At 44.5% G+C, this 16,945-nt stretch overlaps 1 protein-coding gene across 1 annotated transcript in view; it reads right to left on the reverse strand.

Moving 5' to 3' along the window:
- lamb2 (laminin, beta 2 (laminin S)) overlaps window positions 1–16,945 on the reverse strand; it is a gene marked incomplete at its 5' end in the record, with an annotated part of 49,376 nt that overhangs the window by 25,921 nt on the left and 6,510 nt on the right. Inside the window, 4 exons of the mRNA XM_083656949.1 lie at window positions 554–756; window positions 11,054–11,117; window positions 11,992–12,180; window positions 12,439–12,512. Of these exons, the coding sequence (XP_083513075.1) occupies window positions 554–756; window positions 11,054–11,117; window positions 11,992–12,180; window positions 12,439–12,512 (530 nt within the window). The remainder of the gene's footprint in view (window positions 1–553; window positions 757–11,053; window positions 11,118–11,991; window positions 12,181–12,438; window positions 12,513–16,945) is intronic.

Here is a 16,945-nt window from a genome sequence, read left to right on the forward strand (position 1 = left end):
ATGATTGGAGGTTTGAATCTACAGTAGCAAGAGATGGAACATTACACGAGAAAGATAAGTAGAAAATACTGTCGGGCTATTGTTCAGGTGTAAGATCAGGTCTGTAATATAATAGAGAGGCAAAGTGACCGCCTACTTCCTGCTTCAGCACTGTACCAGAGATTTGTATGCGCCATTTATTTTCCCATAGACATTTCGTAAAATGCTTATAAAAATAGTTTTACTTGGTCAAACCAAACGGTTCAGCTATATTTAGAATCGGGAGAGACCATAGAACATTTCACTCGGTCCAAAAAAAACAAAAAACATCATCGTTAAAATATTTTCTTTAAATTATCTTTAAGCATAACATTTCTCTAAATGTTACGCAATCTCTCCTTTTTCTAAATATATCTGTACTGTTTGGTTTGAACAAGTAAAACTATTATTATAAGCATTTGACGAAATGTCTATGGGAAAATAAATGGCGGATGAAAATCTTTGCTACAGTGCTGAAGCAGGAAGTTATGTTCCACTTTGGCTCTCTATTAAAATGTTGTAGTTCGTCACCCACCATTCCCTCAATGGCGTCCTTGATGCCGTCGATGGGAGCACACTCGGAGGCGTGGCCGTAGCAGAAGCAGTTTCCGCGCACCACCAGCTCGTACATGGCGTAGTAATACTTCTCTTTGATTTCGGGTCTGGTGTCCAGCAGGTTGTCTCCCAGTGTGTGCAGCTTGGTGAAGTTTACCCTCAGGTTGGTGATCTTCAGCTGGTCTGTTGGGGGAGAGGAGATGAAGAGGAGACGTTTGATTAAGTTCACATTATGGAAGTTGGTGGTGTTTAGATGGGTTGGGTAAGACAAGAGGAGGGGATGAGGCTGCGGAGGGGGAAGAAGAAGAGGGAGTACAAACATCTGGGTAGAAATTTGATTTTATTATTTTTGATTTTATTTTATTAGCACCATACAGAAAAAAAGACAAGCAAGAACACAAAAATAAATAAAAGACAGTGCAGGGAGAGAAAGGAAGCCCAGTGGGCTTATTCAGAGCCCTCTCCCATGATAAAACATTCATTTCTGCAGTTTATAGGAAAGACAATTTAACAAGAAAAGAAAAAAAAGAAGAAAAAAAAGAAATATGTATAATCAAAACAAACACAAGGATTCAGGATAATTCAATATTACATAACCAATTCAATAATTACATTGACAATTAAGGTTGCGGTTAATAGAAAATAAAATATGAAAGGAGAAACATATAGATGGTCAGGACAATATGAGATGCTCTTTAAGGAGTTTCTTAACTCATTCACCGCCAATGACGTCTTTGACGTGTTATCAGAAATAGCCCTCCCCGCCAATGACGTGTTTGACGTGTTTTTGTTTTTATTGGTGCAGCGCCTGCAGCAAACACTTGCCCAGCCTGTGACACAGACACAGGTCCCTGCCTTCAAAGGGTAGCCGACAGCACGCGATCAAACACATACCGCAGCTGTTGTTTTGAAATTGAGCAAGAGGAAAAGCAGCAAAACGGGTAACGCTTCCTTGTGCAGACAGGAGAAACGCCATTGAAACGCCCTCGGCGCGCTGCACGAGCTGGAGTCGCCCCTCTGTGCCAGCCAGGAGAAAACGGGAGAAAGTAATCAAGAGATGTGTTTGATCATCGGAGGAATGAGGAAATGATCGATCAGTTTGCGAGGGCGGTGAGGACGTGTTGAATAGCCGAGGGGAAAACGGGAACGATCAGATAGCACAGGGAGGATATGACAGGGAGACATGGACGAGGACGGGTGCAAAATAAACACACAACAGCAAGGCACAAGGCAGAAGCGGGAGTCAGAGCAGCCCGCTGTCCTTTCTCAAGAGCTCTTCAGTTGGTTCATGTAATCGCTGGGCTGCGTGCCCTCCAGTGTTGCTCCTGGCCAATCCCAGCGCCACAGGGCGTGGTTATTGCTTATCCTATGTGGGGTTAGAAATCTAAAAGGATCGTGTGTGTGTGTGTGTGTGTGTGTGTGTGTGTGTGTGTGTGTGTGTGTGTGTGTGTGTGTGTGTGTGTGTCTGTCTGTCTGTCTGTCTGTCTGTCTGTCGGTGTGTCTGTCTGTCTGTCTGTCTGTCTGTCTGTCTGTCTGTCTGTCTGTCTGTCTGCACACTCACACCGAGTAAACTGTATTGTTGAATGTAAAAAAAAAGCACTTCATGTGTATATATATATATATATATATATTTTTTTTTTTTGTCATTTGTGTCCTAACGAATAATATTTACATGTCTGATGTCAATACAGTTCAAAATAAAAGAATTGAGAGCGAGTTCTGCATGAGATTGTGTGCATAAATACATAAATGCCATTTTCTGCAATTTCTTTTCTCAGAGAGACATTTTGGGGGAAAACAGGGTGTATATAAATGGCTATAAGTAGAGTACAGAACATGCTAAAAGCTCACTTTTTTTTCCCTGGTGAACCCAGAGACGTACATCTTCATTTTGAGGTATTGCAAATCACTCTGGTGCTAATAGATAATTTACTGTGGGTCTTGAAAGATGACCAACAATTATGAAAATCTTTGGCCTGTGCTAAATATTGGCAGTCCTAAACTGGCGGTGAATGAGTTAAAGGATGTCAAGGATGTAGTTGTTTTGAGTGGCAGGGACAGGTTATTCCAGAGCTGGGGACCTCTGAAAGTGATGCAATATTGATGTTTAGATGTTCTGCAGTATGGTAAATAAAAATAGTCTCGATGTCTGGTTTGGTATGAATGAAAGTCAGAAGAGAGGTTAAAGAGGTTGAGTAGTGAAACTGGAAGAGTTTGCTTACAGTTCAGAATTTTGAAGAAGAATTTTAAATATGCATGTTTGGTAAATATTTAACTTGTCAATTGTCAATAAAGAGTACTGTCTGAAAAGTGGAGCAGAGGGTTCACAATACTCAGAGTGAGAAATTATTATTAGGAATCTCTTCTGAATAAGGAGTAATTTACTAGTGTATGAAGAAAAGGTTGCAGCCCAAACAATATTGCAGTAGTTGAGATAAGGAAATAGAGTGACCCAGGCCAGGGATGATGTATTGTTGTAGTGTAAACATCTGGGTAGAAATAGAGTGACCCAGGCATGATATATTGTTGTAGTGTAAACATCTGGGTAGAAATAGAGTGACCCAGGCATGATATATTGTTGTAGTGTAAACATCTGGGTAGAAATAGAGTGACCCAGGGATGATGTATTGTTGTAGTGTAAACATCTGGGTAGAAATAGAGTGACCCAGGCATGATGTATTGTTGTAGTGTAAACATCTGGGTAGAAATAGAGTGACCCAGGCCAGGGATGATGTATTGTTGTAGTGTAAACATCTGGGTAGAAATAGAGTGACCCAGGGATGATGTATTGTTGTAGTGTAAACATCTGGGTAGAAATAGAGTGACCCAGGCCAGGGATGATGTATTGTTGTAGTGTAAACATCTGGGTAGAAATAGAGTGACCCAGGCATGATGTGTTGTTGTAGTGTAAACATCTGGGTAGAAATAGAGTGACCCAGGCCAGGGATGATGTATTGTTGTAGTGTAACATCTGGGTAGAAATAGAGTGACCCAGGGATGATGTATTGTTGTAGTGTAACATCTGGGTAGAAATAGAGTGACCCAGGCATGATGTATTGTTGTAGAGTAAACATCTGGCTAGAAATAGAGTGACCCAGGCATGATATATTGTTGTAGTGTAACATCTGGGTAGAAATAGAGTGACCCAGGCATGATATATTGTTGTAGTGTAAACATCTGGGTAGAAATAGAGTGACCCAGGCATGATATATTGTTGTAGTGTAAACATCTGGGTAGAAATAGAGTGACCCAGGGATGATGTATTGTTGTAGAGTAAACATCTGGGTAGAAATAGAGTGACCCAGGGATGATGTATTGTTGTCGTGTAACATCTGGGTAGAAATAGAGTGACCCAGGGATGATGTATTGTTGTCGTGTAACATCTGGGTAGAAATAGAGTGACCCAGGGATGATGTATTGTTGTCGTGTAACATCTGGGTAGAAATAGAGTGACCCAGGGATGATGTATTGTTGTCGTGTAGGCCAACCAGGAAGTTAGCATCGCGCTGGGGTCCTTCCCTCATCTTGAAGTCAATGTTTTGTTTTTGAATGGGTTTGTGGTTCGATGCCTGAAATAATGGATGTGGTTAACACAAGTTTATGATATGGAGACCTTTGTGTTCAGCAAGATCATCTCCACAAATGAACACGACTTTTATGATTTTTGAAGTGTACATTTTTGGAGATCACGATCAGCAGAAAACGCTTGAAATATCATAAAAGTAGTGTTCATTTATGACGATTTCCTTGCTGTACACTAGGGCTGTTGAAACGAATTTTGATATTCGAATATTATTCGAATTTAATAATTATGAACGAAATTCGATTATTATTATTTTTTAAAAACGAATATTTAATTTTTTAATTATTATTATTTTTTTTTATTTTTTTTTTTTTTTTAGAACACTAGAACAGTGACAAGTTCTGACAACATACTTGAAGAAAAGAGTGTTAACTGAAGTTGACTGTTGAAGCTGCTATACTGATGTAAACCTACCTGTAGCTCTGACTGTTGAAGCTGCTATACTGAATGTAAACATGTAGCTCTTAAGTGCAATACGTGACTGATTTTTTTTTGTTCATGGCTCATTGTTGTTTTGGCAAAGTTTACTTAGTTGTTTATTGATAAGGAGCTCAAACAAAGGCTGTGTCTTTTTTTATTATCAATTATTTTATCCAAAAAACATTTTTTTTTTTTTTTTTTTTTTTTTTTTATTCAATTAAAAATTAATTAAAATATTCGAATATAATTCGAATATTAAAATGTATAAAGCACTGAAATTCGAATTTGATTATAGAGGGAGATTGACAGCCCTACTGTACACTGAGATCTCAGTATCATAAACTTTTGTTAAGGACACAGACTTGATTTCAGGCATCGAACAAAAAACCCATTCAGAAAACGCACAGACTTCCAGATGAGGGGACCCAGGCTAACACATTTCCGGGGTTTAGCGCTCATTCCTGCGGCACTATATATGGTAAAGTTAAAAAACAAGCCATATGAACAATGAACAAGCCACCATCACAGGCCAAAATAAACACACACACACGCACATGCACACACACACACACACATGTGCACACACACACACACACACACACACACACACACATGTGTGCACACACACACACACACACACACACACACACACGTGTGCACACACACACACACACACACACACACACACACACACACACACACACACACACGCACCCGGCCTTTTGCCCTCTCTGGAGGAAGTCGGGGCCAGTGGAGCATGACAGAGCTGTGTGTGGCAATGCATTATGGGTGAACAACAGTTAATGATGTGGCGGAGTCTCAGGGGTTAATTGGTCCTGGGGGGGGTTTGGGGGGAAGGGGGTTGAGGTTATGTTGAACCTCTATGGGGCTGGACAACGGGATAAATGAGGTTGAGGATCTAGTGCAGCGGGTTCTCAACATGGGGTCCGAGGACCACCAGAGGTGTCCTTGAAGGGGTTCCCAGCAAATGATTTCCTTTACAAGAAGTTAAGACCATTAGAGAATGACTGTTTTGAATAGAAGAATGACTGTTTTGATCACAGTCAGTGTCACTGTTATCTCTCTACCTACAATGCAGACAGGTCATGGAATTCTAGACAAAATCATATCGGCCAATAAAATCATTCTCAGATTTCCAAAATCAGATCATATGGGTGTCCGTGGCCCTAATGTGGACTAAATCAGTGGTCCTTGATATGAAAAGTGTTGAGAATCACTGATCTAGTGCACAGCAGTTTAAGACTCAATGAGACCTCACCTCTCCATTTCACAACATACATACAATTTCACAATAAATGCTAAGAAATGTACTTAATTTTCCTTTTCTTGACATTTTATATCAAAATATTTATATCAAATTACAGAAGCAAGACACCGATCAATGTGCCATTTCTTCGTGGCTTGAAGTAATTTTCCAACTAAAGTGATTCCAAATTGATAGGCGGTGGTGGAATGCGACATTGAAACGGCTCATTCCACATCCTCTCTCCCTATCTGGTCCAGAAGGGCTTGCAGGGAGTTTAAACTGGGGAGGAGGGAGATAGCCTCTTTAGCACAGAGAGCTGTCTGCCTCTTCAGCCTGTCAGGCTGAACCATCGAGCCAATCTGTTCACTTGGCCGGTCAGTGTGCTGCTGGCCGGGAACAGAACATCATCTGCTGCCTGTCAGTCCAGCTGTTCTCCAGTAGCAGGGTGTGCAATCAATCAACGCAAACACACGCACGCACGCACGTGCGCGCGCACACACACGCACACACGCACACACACACACACACACACACACACACACACACACACACACACACACACACACACACACACGCGTCTACAAACTTCTAAAAGTGGGCACACTTTTAGATGCAGCAAAGTAGCTTGGTAAACCTTTGGATTTTGGAAAAGTATTCTCACTGCAACAGTAGCTTCACTTACTAGATCACTAAGCCCAGACAAAACGAAACACTCCTACTTCATTTTAACATGCACATGGTTTAAACTTTGGGACAAGAACGACAGCAGGAGGGTGAGAGAAGAGAACATGCAGAAGATAAGAGTGAGACAGAAGAGTGAGAGAAGAGGAAAACGAGGAGAACATGCAGAAGATAAGAGTAAGACAGAGTGAGAGAAGAGGAAAACGAGGACGAGAACATGCAGAAGATAAGAGTGAGACAGGAGAGTGAGAGAAGAGGAAAACGAGGACGAGAACATGCAGAATATAAGAGTGAGACAGGAGGGTGAGAGAAGAGGAAAACGAGGATGAGAACATGCAGAAGAAAAGAGTGAGACAGGAGAGTGAGAGAAGAGGAAAACGAGGACGAAACATGCAGAAGATAAGAGTGAGACAGGAGAGTTACAGAATAGGAAAACGAGGACAAGAACATGCAGAAAATAAGAGTGAGACAGGAGAGTGAGAGAAGAGGAAAACGAGGACGAGAACATGCAGAAGATAAGAGTGAGACAGGAGAGTGAGAGAAGAGGAAAACGAGGACGAGAACATGCAGAAGATAAGAGTGAGACAGGAGAGTGAGAGAAGAGGAAAACGAGGAGGAGAACATGCAGAAGATAAGAGTGAGACAGGAGAGTGAGAGAAGAGGAAAACGAGGAGGAGAACATGCAGAAGATAAGAGTGAGACAGGAGAGTGAGAGAAGAGGAAAACGAGGAGGAGAACATGCAGAAGATAAGAGTGAGACAGGAGAGTGAGAGAAGAGGAAAACGAGGAGGAGAACATGCAGAAGATAAGAGTGAGACAGGAGAGTGAGAGAAGAGGAAAACGAGGACGAGAACATGCAGAAGATAAGAGTGAGACAGGAGAGTGAGAGAAGAGGAAAACGAGGACGAGAACATGCAGAAGATAAGAGTGAGACAGAGTGAGAGAAGAGGAGAACGAAGACGCAAACATGCAGAAGATAAGGGTGAGACAGGAGAGTGAGAGAAGAGGAAAACGAGGAGGAGAACATACAGAAGATAAGAGTGAGACAGAGGAGTGAGAGAAGAGGAAAACGAGGACGAGAACATGCAGAAGATAAGAGTGAGACAGAGGAGTGAGAGAAGAGGAAAACGAGGACGAGAACATGCAGAAGATAAGAGTGAGAACATAGCATGGAGACAGAGGAAGGGCGGATTAGAATCCCAACATTATCAGTGCACCTCGTGACCTGAGGGATACACATGTGATATTCAAGTGTGTCCTTTCACACACCCAATCACTGGCCTGTACTTCTACTCCCTCATACCTACTGTATGGAAATAAGCCTGCCAAGTTCAAACAGCAGCTCATTCACTGAATACAGTTTATGACTGAGGTTATTCATAGTGGAAGTACAGTAAGGATATTTATAACATCTCAGTTCGCTAAATGAGACTGAAACGGCAGATTTGTGGCAGATGTGATATTTTTTGTCTAAAATCATATCAACATCAATGGCTCGACATTTTGGGATTGTTGAGCGACTTGTCGACTTGACAGACAACGACTTAGGCTACGTTCACACAGCAAACCTTAGTGCTTGAATCTGATTTGTTGCTGCTTTTTTGTTTGCTGCTTGGTCCTCCCTCCTCCCGCCAGTGCAGAATAGTGACGAATGTCGCTCTGGAATGACGTAAAAGTCACATTGACGCATTAAGTCAGATATGGGCCAGATGTCTGTTCACACCGGAGTCACATTCCAAAACATCAGATTCGAATCTGATGTTTTTCCACATTTGAAAGTAGCCCAGGTCGTCTTTAAAAAAATCCCTTTCAATGTGACTTGTACTGTTCACACAGTCATGAAAAAGACTGACCTGAGTCACTTAGGAGGGGGGGGGGGATTAGATTCAAGCACTAAGGATGGCTGTGTGAACGTAGCCTTAAAAACCTGCACAAACATCCCGAGAAAACACAATACAGCTGCAGGCCGATCATGGCGGATCACACGAGAAGCTCAAAAAGTCTGCACCCTCTTTCCAAAATGTTCCCCAACAAATACGAATTTCATTACACCGTTGACACCCTCCACTGCCAGGGTCTTGATCCGTGTTTACAAAGTCACTGAACGGCAACTAAGAAGTTCCCCGATGTTTTAAATCCCGCCGAAGGCCTCCGCTGCTGAAGCACCGACGGATCAAGTGCTTCTTCTGATGATTGTTTTAAACAGTGCACAGACTCTTTTACTTTCCTCCAAACTCTGCCCCCTATCTACAGTAACAGTATCCCTCTGTGACAGACAAGCTAATCCCTTCAGCTCCACCACACTAACACACTGTCTGTCTGTCTGTCTGTCTGTCTGTCTGCTGATGCTGTATTGGAGAGCATTCCTCCACCAGCAGCAGCAGCAGCAGCAGCAGCAGGAGAACATCAGCTTTCAGCAGGCCTAAGGGCTAAACCTAATCAACAGCTCTGTCCAACTGAAGGTATTTATGGGTGGAGAGAGCGGGGACAGAGGCGGTGTGTTTTAACACAAACTTTTACAAAAGTTCCAACAGAACTCAGCTGGGTTGAGGTGAATAAATAGACTTTCTGAACACCACGCTGATTCGTCCTATTGTCGACCACATTTAATGCTATTATTCAAAGAGGCAAACAAAGACATGCACTTGCGAATATTCAGGAATAAACAGGTGTGACATATATTTCTGGGCAGTCGTGGTGGACAGACATTTGACAGATGACATTTCAGAACATGCTGAGCTAATTTTGCTGTGCAATGAGTTTGAGTTTGCAACGACTTTCATCAGACCGATCGTTCTGAGCCTCGCTCGTTATTTATTCAACAGAATGCGTGACGATCATGAATCATAGTGTCATTTCGTCATCATTTCAACAACAAATCCTGTGAGCGTAATTTTTTTTTTTTGACAAACATTTGATCAAATATGTGCTGCTTCCATTCAGCATTTACGTTTCCAGACAGACATCATTATTTTGATTAAAGATACTTGGAGATCCAGCTAGTGAAATATATAAAGTACAATTTGGCTGCTGCTGCAGGGAATAGATGAGTTGAGTTATAAAGCTCTTTTATGTATATTCAGGTGACCAAAGGGTTACCAAGTTTGACAAAATACCGTTAGCTGGGAGTGAGTAAGCCAGAAAGAATCTAGCAAGTGAGCGAGTCGCGTCTTCCCAGCTTGCCGAGACACAGAGACACACTCAGACTGAATCTGACTCTTCAAGGCCAACAAAACTATACGAATGACACTGTAAAAAAAAAGAGCCAAAGAAGAAGTGATTTGGATGTTGATTCATCTGTTGGGAGGGCAAAACACGACGCAGTAAATATGGCTCGTTGTTGGGGGGGGAGGGGGGGGGGGGTGTTCGTGCGGGGCGGTTTTAGTGAGCCATTTAACAACAGAACAAGGCAACCTCTGCCGGCTGCTGCATTGGAAAGTGGACCGGGCTTTCTGGGAACAGCTCTCATGTCCTGCCAGTCTAAACACGAGGGCTGCGTGGGAGAGCAGAGCAACAGCTGCTTTTCCCATCGCTGCACGTCCTCCACACAGCGGGGCTGTGATTCACACCCCAGAGAGGAGGCTGCTACGCTCCATGCTCTGTCTCAGTTTGAATGGAAGAGGCTAATTGAGGCTGCCAGAAGGTGGGAGGCAGGAGGGAGATTGATTTATAGTGACAACATGTGGATATCCTATATGCAACGAAATCACTATAATATATTGCCATAGGGGCTTATGATATTCCCAGAGCCATCTATATAGAAGTCGCGACATCTCCATTCACTCCAATGGACCCGTTTTTTTTTACTCTCAAGAGTTCCAGGAAGTAAGGTCCTGGATTAAGCAGCACTGTCGAGTTGCAGCAAAATGGACAGCTTGCGTTGTACTTTTTTTTTTTTTTTTTTTAATCAAATTGTACATTATCAGCTTTATTTTAGCATTCAAAAGTAGCGCGAGACCCCTTCCTGGCTGTTCATTGGCTAATGAGTCACGCATTTTGGTCCTCCGCTGACACCACTCTCTCTAAATTGCTCTGGATATTCCTATAGGTGCTTATACTGTGTCTGTGTGCTGCTCAATAGTAAGTTCCTAGCACTGTTATCATACGTTAGGGGATATGTATTTCCTATGTGGTATGGTATGGTAGTTACAGTACTATAGGATACTATATGTTCTTTTGTGGAGTCTGTGGAGTGTGGTATCCATCTGAAATGTTCCGCCTACTAACTTTTCTCTGAGGGGATTTGAGGATGAGAAGCAAAACAATGCAGCAACAACAAGGTAATTTTCAACAGGTACTGAACTCCAGTAGCTGTGAGCAAAAGCACGGGGCTGCCTCCTACTCACAACAACGCCCACTACTACTGGACAGAAGGGTCAACTGTGAGAAGAAATGAATGTCGTCTCTCTTTTCAGGCGATGTCCTGTTATTTATTTGAGGATGCCGAGAGCCAGAAAACATTTCATATTTTAGAAGAAAACAACATTTACCCCAACCTATTGTAAATATGACGGAAATGGGAGACTTACTCTGAATGTTGGGGCTGTATGGATCCTCGATACTGATGGCTGGGTCCAACACTCTGTAGATCACCTGGGTGAAGGGACACACACATAAGATGGCCGTATACAACATGAGGCTGGTCACAAACAACCAAGAAGCTATTTTATTTCAACTCTTCCTCTATTTAGACTTCAGTATAGTGGACAAATTGGACAAAGTGTTTTACTGGTTTTGTTTTGTTTTGTTTAGGATGAACAGTGTTTCTCCTAGAAAGAATTTCAGGCCTGGAGGGATTTCGAAAGTACCCCGACCGCAACGGTGGGGACCCTCGCTGGCGACGCTAAACTTTTAGCTAACCTGTTCACATCTATGTTCGGAATGGCATCCCAAGTATCATCATACTATTATGGGATGTGATGTGAACAGTTGTATTATGGGATGCGCGTTTTCCAGGCAACGCACACACGTTGACGCGTTTTGGAACAGCGCTGCACGCTGGCACAATGCTCCTAAAAGTATTGTTGTATTGTAATAATATGCTAAGGTTTATTGAAATTTTGGGGAGAGCAGAAAAAAAAAAAAAAAAAAAAAAAAGATTCTGGCCTGGCGGGGGCAACGTTGGCCTGGCGGGCCCGCCAGGCCTGTAGAATGGTAGGGGAAACACTGATGAAGATTGAATTGGAAACTGGCCTTATGTGACATGGTGCTTACCGGTAAGTCAATAAATATACTGTATATGTATGTAGTCATCAGATTTGATTTACAAACTATTACAGTAGGAATGATGAGGAAAACCACATCAGCAACCATGTATTTTCAAAATCAAGCAATTCATTTGGTGGTTTGCGAAAAACACCAAGGGGAAAGAATGAAAGAGGACACAATCTTTCATTTCAAGTGGTATTACCGAGGACAAAAAGTGTCCTTTAAGACAGTTTGGCTCCTGGTTGGATCCATCACTCACCTCTCCCTCGGTGGACGGCTCGATGTCGGAGTAGCGCGTCTCACAGAGGATGTCGTCGACGTTGCGTAGAGGACCCGGGGAGATGCCGGGGAAGGCGGCGGCACAGTCGTAGGCGAAGTAGCGGTAGACCTGCCAGGAGCGGCCGAAATCTGCCGAGCGCTCGATCAGCAGCGCCGCTGGACGGAACGTCTGGAGGACAGGGAGGAAGAAGAAGATGTCAGAGCGTGTGAAATGTAAAGTGCATTTTGTGAAGCGGAGAGATATTAAAAACGAAAGGTAGGAGTTATACAATTCTGTTTGGCTCTCCCAGTGGAACAAAGGGCCATGGAAGTTGGAAACCCTCATTAGTGTTTTCCTTTCACCTGTGTTTACCCTGCCTTTTCAACACAAAATGGCCGCCCGTGAAAAGGGTCTATCGTCTGTGGCGGAAAAGAGCACGTATCTCACCTTGAAGGTCATGATCAGGTGAGTGAAATGAAACTCTGCTTCCAGATCCAGCTGGACAAAGACATCTGATCTTCCTATATTGAGAGTGAGATGGAGAGAGAGAGAGGGGGAGAGAGGGAGAGAGATGCTAAGTCAAGTTTACATCAGGTCAACACTCTCCTATATAGCTAATTCAGAAGATCCTCATACCGAAACGACATAATAATAGATTTCCAATTATTTCCAAAACAACGTATATGAGCGAAATGGTGCGTGCATGCGATACGCCTCGCGTGGCACACGGTTTATCTGAAACACGTCACGTCGGTTATGTTTAAACATTGGTTACGTGTAGGCAACGAAAACAACTTGGTTAAGGGTTGGGGTTATGGTTTGGGCTGTGGTTAAAAGCGGAACACGTTATGTTAAAAACAGGCCAGAGGTCGCCGCTACTTTCCTGGTTACACAGCTCCCGACACCGGCGTATTGCGCTGCATGCATGCACTTACTCAGACGACCACAAGAGGTCGCGTTCATAAACATAGATCGTCTTAACCCGCTTGGAAATAGAGCCATGTTGTCGTTTTCCTAGTGAGGACGTCCTGGGATAATTGGTGTCATTTAATCATTCATAAACTCTCCATCTATTCTGACAGATGGATGGCAGGTAGAGATTGGTCGTAGCAGTTAGCAGTAAGTGAAGCAGCAGCCATGCTCTTGGATGGAGGAATGTCATCCCGACAGGAAAAGGCATTCCGTCTGGGCAGGAGCGAAGCAGAGAGCATGTTGGAAAAGCCCAGACACTTCCTGGATCGTACGGCACCGACTCCTCTGAAGAACCACTTTACTCCAAAGTACCGCAATTTGCTTTCTCCCACGTGTTCTATGTGTGTGTGTGTGTGTGTGCGTGTGCGCGCACGCGTGTGTGTGTGTGTGTGTGTGCGTGCGCGTGGGCGTGTATGTGTGTGCCTGTGTCTGTGATCATACGTGCAAAGCCCATTCTGGTGGACAAATATATAAAAGCTGTACCACATGAAATTTTATACTTTACAACTTTAACACTCCACATCCAAGAATAATGTGCAAACCGATGATTTGACGACATACCGCAATGCGGCTCAAAGCGAAAACCTTCTGTGTGTAGAAATGTCTCTTTCACACGCACACACACAGGAGGAAAGAGGATGAAAGGAAAAGTGTTTTGATGTGAACGCAGTGATCTTTTTTGTACAAACGCACTCTGGGAAATCACCTCCATAACATCTATAACCCAGCAGGTAATGAGAGAGTGTGAGTGTGTGTGTGTGTGTGTGTGTGTGTGTGTGTGTGTGTGTGTGTGTGTGTGTGTGTGTGTGTGTGTGTGTGTGTGTGTGTGTGTGTGTGTGGGTGGGTGTATGGTACATCGGTGTTGATGAGTTCCCTGAGGCATATGAGAGCCCAAACCTAAGTTGGAGAACTATTATAGACAGCCAAAGTCGACGTCACTTCCTGCTTCAGTATGTGCACCAAGAGATTTTATCCGCCATTTATTTTCCCATAGACATTTCGTAAAATGCTTATACAGAAGATAAAGAATTCCCGCACACCATCCAGTAATTGGCAAACTTTAATGTAACAACGTTTCGGTCGATCAGACCTTCATCAGGTAAAATGGAGTAGAGGCAAGAAGAAAATGAATCAGAATCAGGAGAGACCATAGAACATTTAATGTTAAAAAAAACATTTAAATCTGTTTTTTATTTTAATCCGCTATTTTATTAAATCTTTTATTTTTACATTTTGGTCCGAATCATCAACACTTTAGCATGTTGAGTAATAGTAGGTGGCTAGCATCTCTTAGTTACAATTGGCTAAGTCGGTGGCGGTGTCAGTCACGATTGTGACGTGATCAGTGATGTCATCAGTGATGTCACTTGAGCAATTGTGAAGTCTTTCTCTCCAAATGCAGAAAGTCTGCTTGTGACCCCGTGTGGACTGGATGGATTGTGGGATTGGAACCTCAGCACTCACAGACTCCCCGGTAACGCGCTCGCAAAGTCCGCCAGTCTGCAAGTGGGGCGGAGTAGACTTTTCCATCACAAGTGTTGTATTCCTGTCTAGGATATATAGAGCAATTAGGAGACATATTTAAATGTAATCGAAACCACACACACACACACACACACACACACACACACACACGCACGCACGTACGTACGTACGTACGTACAAACACACCTCCATAACATCTCACTACAACAAGGACCACAATGGAAATAAGTCCTGTGACGTTTTTGTACCTGATGTTCTTTTAATTGTGCAGCTACTTTGGTGTTGCAGCCATGTTGTCCTTTTAAATTGACTTGTCAAACATATAAACTAAACTAGATGGATCCTCCTGACATGCCAGCAGGCTCCCCGGGGGGCAGGGCGTGGCGAGGCGCGGCGTACTCGGCCATGTTGGACAGTCCATGTGCCACACAGCATCTGAGCTCGCTGCGTGGCGTCCTCATACTGCAGGCCTCGTGCCACTCGTTGGTGCTCTCGTCGTAGCGCTCCACCTTACATGTATTCAATCTGTTGAATTTGGAGTCGCCTCCTTTGTAGAAGCCTCCGCACACGAACAGCTGGTCGTCCATCACCTCAATGCAAAAGTCGCTGCGTGGATTCAGCATGTCGGGCACGGCGCTCCACGTGTTGGTTAGCGGCTCGTAGGCCTCGGCGCTGCGCAGGTGGTTGCGGCCGTCCCAGCCGCCCACTGCGTAGACGCGCTGTCTGTAGGCGATGACGCCCAAGCGGCTGCGCCTGCTGCTCATGTGGGCGATCTTCATCCACTGGTTGGTGTCTGGGTTGTAGCACTCAGCTGTGTTCAGGATCCTCTTCCCATCGTGACCACCACAGATGTACACCTTGCCGTTGAGTACTGTGGCGCTGGCCCTGCTCCTCCGCTCATTCATGGGTGGGAGCAGAGTCCACTTGTCAGTCTGAGGATCATAGCGCTCGGCATTGCCGAGAGGGACATTGAACCCTCCCATGGCATAGATCCTGCCATTCAGCAATGCCACGCTGACATAGCCCCGGGGATTATGCATGGCCGCCACATCGTGCCAAGTACGGGTACGGAGGTCAAACTTCCGCACGCTGCTGAGACTGTCCAACATGCTGTTGAAGCCGCCAACACAGTAGACAACGCCATTTAGGAAAGCGGCACCGTGGTAAGCCCGGGGAGACTCAAGTTCAACGTTTGGTACGTTGACCCAGAGCTCGGCGCGGGGATCGTATACTTCAATGCTATTTGTTATCCCGATGTCGCTTTTGCCTCCCATGACCAACAGGACTGCATGAGGCAGGCGTGGGCGAGTCAGAGGGTTGGGGGGTCTGTTGGAGGTGACATCATACATGGCCCTCTCTGCATCGAGGATGATCGCCTCACACTCGGCGTTGTCTTTAACCAGACTGTTGTTCTTCACCTGGTTGATGAAGTAGTCGGTGGTCATCAAGCCCAGGCGGATCTTAGGCAGCAGCACGGAGATGTGACCTTCACGCTCCTCGGGCGAGTGGGTGATCCAGCGGCGGACGGCCTCGAACACCGTGCTCTCCTGTCTCACGTTCAGATCGTCTCGTGCCAGGATGTCCGTCAGCTGCTCCAGAGAGAGTTCCAGGAACTCTTCAGAGGCTGCAGCGATCTGCTCAAAGTGCCCCAGGATGAAGAGAAAGGCCTTGCTCCTCAGGTCCGGGCAGTAGTAGAAGTCTGCAAACCTGAAGATACCGATGCAGTTCTCCAAGCAGAGCTGTGCCTCCAGGAACTCACAGCAGGAGCGGACGACCCCCATGATGCTGAGGTAGTCTGCTGCTATCAACAGCTCCTCCACGTTGTCCTCGGTCACCGGGACAGAGCAGGTGTAGGTGTACTCTATGAGGAGACGCATCATGTCTGCTGACACGGGGCCGGCCATGTCGTAGATGTTGTCCTGGGACATCCAGCCATGGGTGAAGAGAGCGTGGAAGTATTGGTTGCAGGTGCAGAGGACGGCCTTGTTGGCGTTGAATTCCACATCATTCACTCTGATCACCGTGTCAGGCAGTGAGCCCTCCAGATGCAGCTCATTAAGCACTGACAACATTGACCCTTCGTCTTGTTTGTTCATTTTGTTCAACAAACCTGGATGGCACCAGCTTACCGGTCTTACTCAGCTGTGAAGGATTTATGACATCACTGATGATATCACAATGTCTATGACATCATCAATGATGTCATAAATAGAGCCCAATATCATCTAACTCTGAATTAACTAATAATTTAGCCAATTGTATGTAACATACCAAATAAAAGCAAACGGCAATGTCTAAGAATGCAACGCCATGTAACTGGCTCGTTAAGTCTCGCATTCCAGGGAATTACGTTAACGTCTGCGGGTCTTATTGACGTTAGTGGCTCGAGCGCAACTCGGAGGAGAGAAAACTATCTGAAGCTTTCTTTGTTGGAGTCCAGGTGTTTTACAAGAAAGTGCTCGTCATTGTCGACGATAACGTTATCTGACCAGGGGCC

The sequence above is a fragment of the Poromitra crassiceps genome (assembly GCF_964638095.1).
Source record: "Poromitra crassiceps genome assembly, chromosome: 20".
Classification (NCBI taxonomy): domain Eukaryota; kingdom Metazoa; phylum Chordata; class Actinopteri; order Beryciformes; family Melamphaidae; genus Poromitra; species Poromitra crassiceps.